Source organism: Propithecus coquereli, unplaced genomic scaffold, assembly GCF_000956105.1.
Source record: "Propithecus coquereli isolate 6110/MARCELLA unplaced genomic scaffold, Pcoq_1.0 Scaffold5643, whole genome shotgun sequence".
Lineage (NCBI taxonomy): Eukaryota > Metazoa > Chordata > Mammalia > Primates > Indriidae > Propithecus > Propithecus coquereli.
In genome coordinates, this window is record NW_012151556.1 from 20,573 (window position 1) to 23,480 (window position 2,908).

The window sequence follows — 2,908 nt, forward strand, 5'->3', positions numbered from 1 at the left end:
CCATCCATCCAACATCTAACCATCCACCTACCCAGCCATCTACTCATCCACCCACCTTCCCATCCATCTACCATCCATCCATCCATCCAACATCTAACCATCCACCCACCCACCCATCTACCATCCATCCATCCAGGACTTGCTAAGCTCGAACCACAACAGATTACTGTGATAGGCTATGACAGCTATTATTACCCTAATTGGTTGAGTGGTGGTACTAGGGGAAATTTAAAAGGTTTCTCCTATTTATCCTGAATCCCACCAAAGTTGTGGTAATGTGTGAATCTCACTGGAGTTGAGGTAATCACTAATAACTTTAGCTCCTAGGTAAAAGTTTAAAAAGTAAATGATGCACTGGACCTAATTTCTCATTTAAAATGCAGATAATAATTTTACTTACCTTATGGCATTGTTGTGAGCATTAAATGAGTTGATGTACATAAGGTGCTAGGCACATAGTAAGTGCTGTATAAATGTTAGCTATTAATGTTATCATTACTATTAATTACTATTATTATTACTATTGCACGGGAACAGAACCATCATTCCAGTTGTTCTACTGATGCTGACAATTTCTTGCATGAGGCTAGAGATTTTCACTTTATAATCAGAGAAAAGACTAATGCAAAAATACAACTGGAAGAAAGACCACACTGATTTTAATACATATGCTCTACATGCAAATAACTACTATTAGCTCCCCTTCCCGACAGCAAGTTTAGTTGAGGAGGAGGCAGAGAAAAACCACAGAGCAGACTAAGGTCAACGAAGGGAAACTATAATCTTCACAGTTTTGCCTGGTTCTAAGCCTGGCAAGAGAAGCAACAGCCTTTAAATTATACATAATGGAAACCTCACACAGAGTTCATATTAGGAAACAGGCCTAACAGGTCGCATGAGTCTTTTCCTATCACGTACCTACTAGAAATTTAATCCGCCGTCTATGTGAATCATGGCGAGAGGGAACAGTGTGACGACAGGATTTCATAGTACATGATGACGCTGTATACTACAATGTTTTGGGGTTTTAGGTGTTTTTCCTCAGTAAAACAATCCTCATCTGACTGTACTTTCCTCTAATGTTAACGCAAGAGCCTTCCCGTGAGCCGCTAACGGACGTTCCATTTAGGTAAGTCTGTAGGCGTCCCCATGGCAACCGTCCACTGAGAGTAGCTGGGCATCTTTCTTAGAACTTTAGCCTTTGGGCTTCAGAGCAGTCAGCGCTGACGGGCTACATTTACAGAGGGATGGTGGAGGACTGGAAAGGAACGTCAAGTCACACCAGCGAGCACGTAACAAGCACGTACCGTGCGGCACGCACACGGGAAGAATCAGTCTACCAAAGGAGCCGTTACCTTCTTCAGACCCGTGGACTCGTCCTCGATGTCGTCGGGCAGCAGGACGAGCATGCTGAGCTCCTTGCCCTGGTAGGGCAGCTCCAGCACTCGGCACCGAAGGTCCTCGATGTAGCCGTATGGAAATTTTTTCTTCTGATACATCATTTTCACTGTTTTTGTGTCTTTCTGAACGGTTTAAAAAAAAAAAATCACTGAAATTATTCTTTCCATTCTTCTGGCGCAGAGAGTGATTTTGGACCTCACCTCACCTTATTCAGTCTGAACGGTGTATCTTCCGTGGCCTCTTTCGTGAATTTCTCCTGCCAGTTTCCCTTGAAATAGACGGCATTCACCAGCACAAGTTTAGTCATGTTATCCACCACACCTGCAGCCAACAGTTCCGGAATTTTCCCTAAAAAATAAAGTAAACTTTTAAAAAAAATCCATATTGGAATTCCAAATTTGAACTGACAATTTATTAGCACTGAAATGCAATTCAAACGTAAACTTTCTACCTCATTTTCATTTAACACAATATTAAGTTAGGAAAGCCCTGCTGGCGTGTCTCTAGACAAACCAACCTGGGAGACAGACCCTGACGACACACAACTGCCCCACAGGAGCCAACACTTTAAACAAACCGAATGTGCTAAAAGGCTAAAGACAGGAAAATTCGCCTTTTCTGGACTGTATGATAAACAGCGAGCTTTATTTTGTAAACAGCCTTTCTTTTTAAGAAAAAGGTTCTTAAGCAAAATGTTTTTAGTCGCTAGTAAATCACTTCTTCAAATCTGCTGGGGATATGCACGCTCTCACAAAAAGAGATTTTAACAAATAGGCCCCCAGCACAGCCAGGAACAATCCCGCAAAGGCAGACGGGCTCCTGGGGGTGCGGCCTCCCTGGGTGAGGGAGAGGGAGGGAGGGAGCCCCAAGAGCGGGTCAGCCCCACGCACCGCGCCTCACCCACTGGGCGAGATGTGGCAAACAGTATTTACGACTACGGCAGTTCACGAATTCTGATTTTACATATTCCATGAAATTCCTGGACATTTCTTTCCACATGTGTATTGAATAATTCTCAAAATTTTTACTCCTTATAGTTGACATTCAATGTTGGTTTTAACTTTAAAATGTAGCTTTGGGGAGCTTCTGGAGGAAACAGTATTCAGTTGCTTCAGTTAAATCGTGTGCAAGCCGCCACTCCCACAGGTTTCTGGCACCGCGCGGCAGAGCTCGCCCCGAGCACCGGCCAGGTCGCCGGGCGTGGAGAGGCAGCGGCAGGTGGGGACAATGACAAGGAGAGGCAGCCGCAGGTGGGCGGGACGGCGACAAGGAGAGGAGGGAGCCCGCAGAGGCTTCCACGCCGCCGCCAGGCTCTTACCTTCCGTCTGCCCTTTGACCCACTGGTTAATGGCTTTCCTGGCGTCTTCAGAGGCGTGCTGAAAGTCCACGCTGGCCAGCTCCGCACCGTACGTTTTCTGAGTCGAAGCCAAGAACTCCTATTTTTTAAAAAATGTCATGAATAACTCCCACCACACACAGAAATGGTTTTCTAAAATCCCTAAAAGCA

At 45.1% G+C, this 2,908-nt stretch overlaps 1 protein-coding gene across 1 annotated transcript; it reads right to left on the minus strand.

The window, feature by feature from the left end:
- Positions 1 to 1,355: 1,355 nt before the first annotated feature.
- On the minus strand, positions 1,356 to 2,837 carry LOC105821221 (leukocyte elastase inhibitor-like; the record flags this gene model as incomplete). Its single annotated transcript, XM_012657892.1, has 3 exons — positions 1,356 to 1,523; positions 1,607 to 1,749; positions 2,720 to 2,837. Coding segments are annotated over 3 exons (429 nt in total), but the record flags the coding sequence as incomplete, so codon positions are not given.
- Between the last annotated feature and the right edge of the window lie 71 nt (positions 2,838 to 2,908).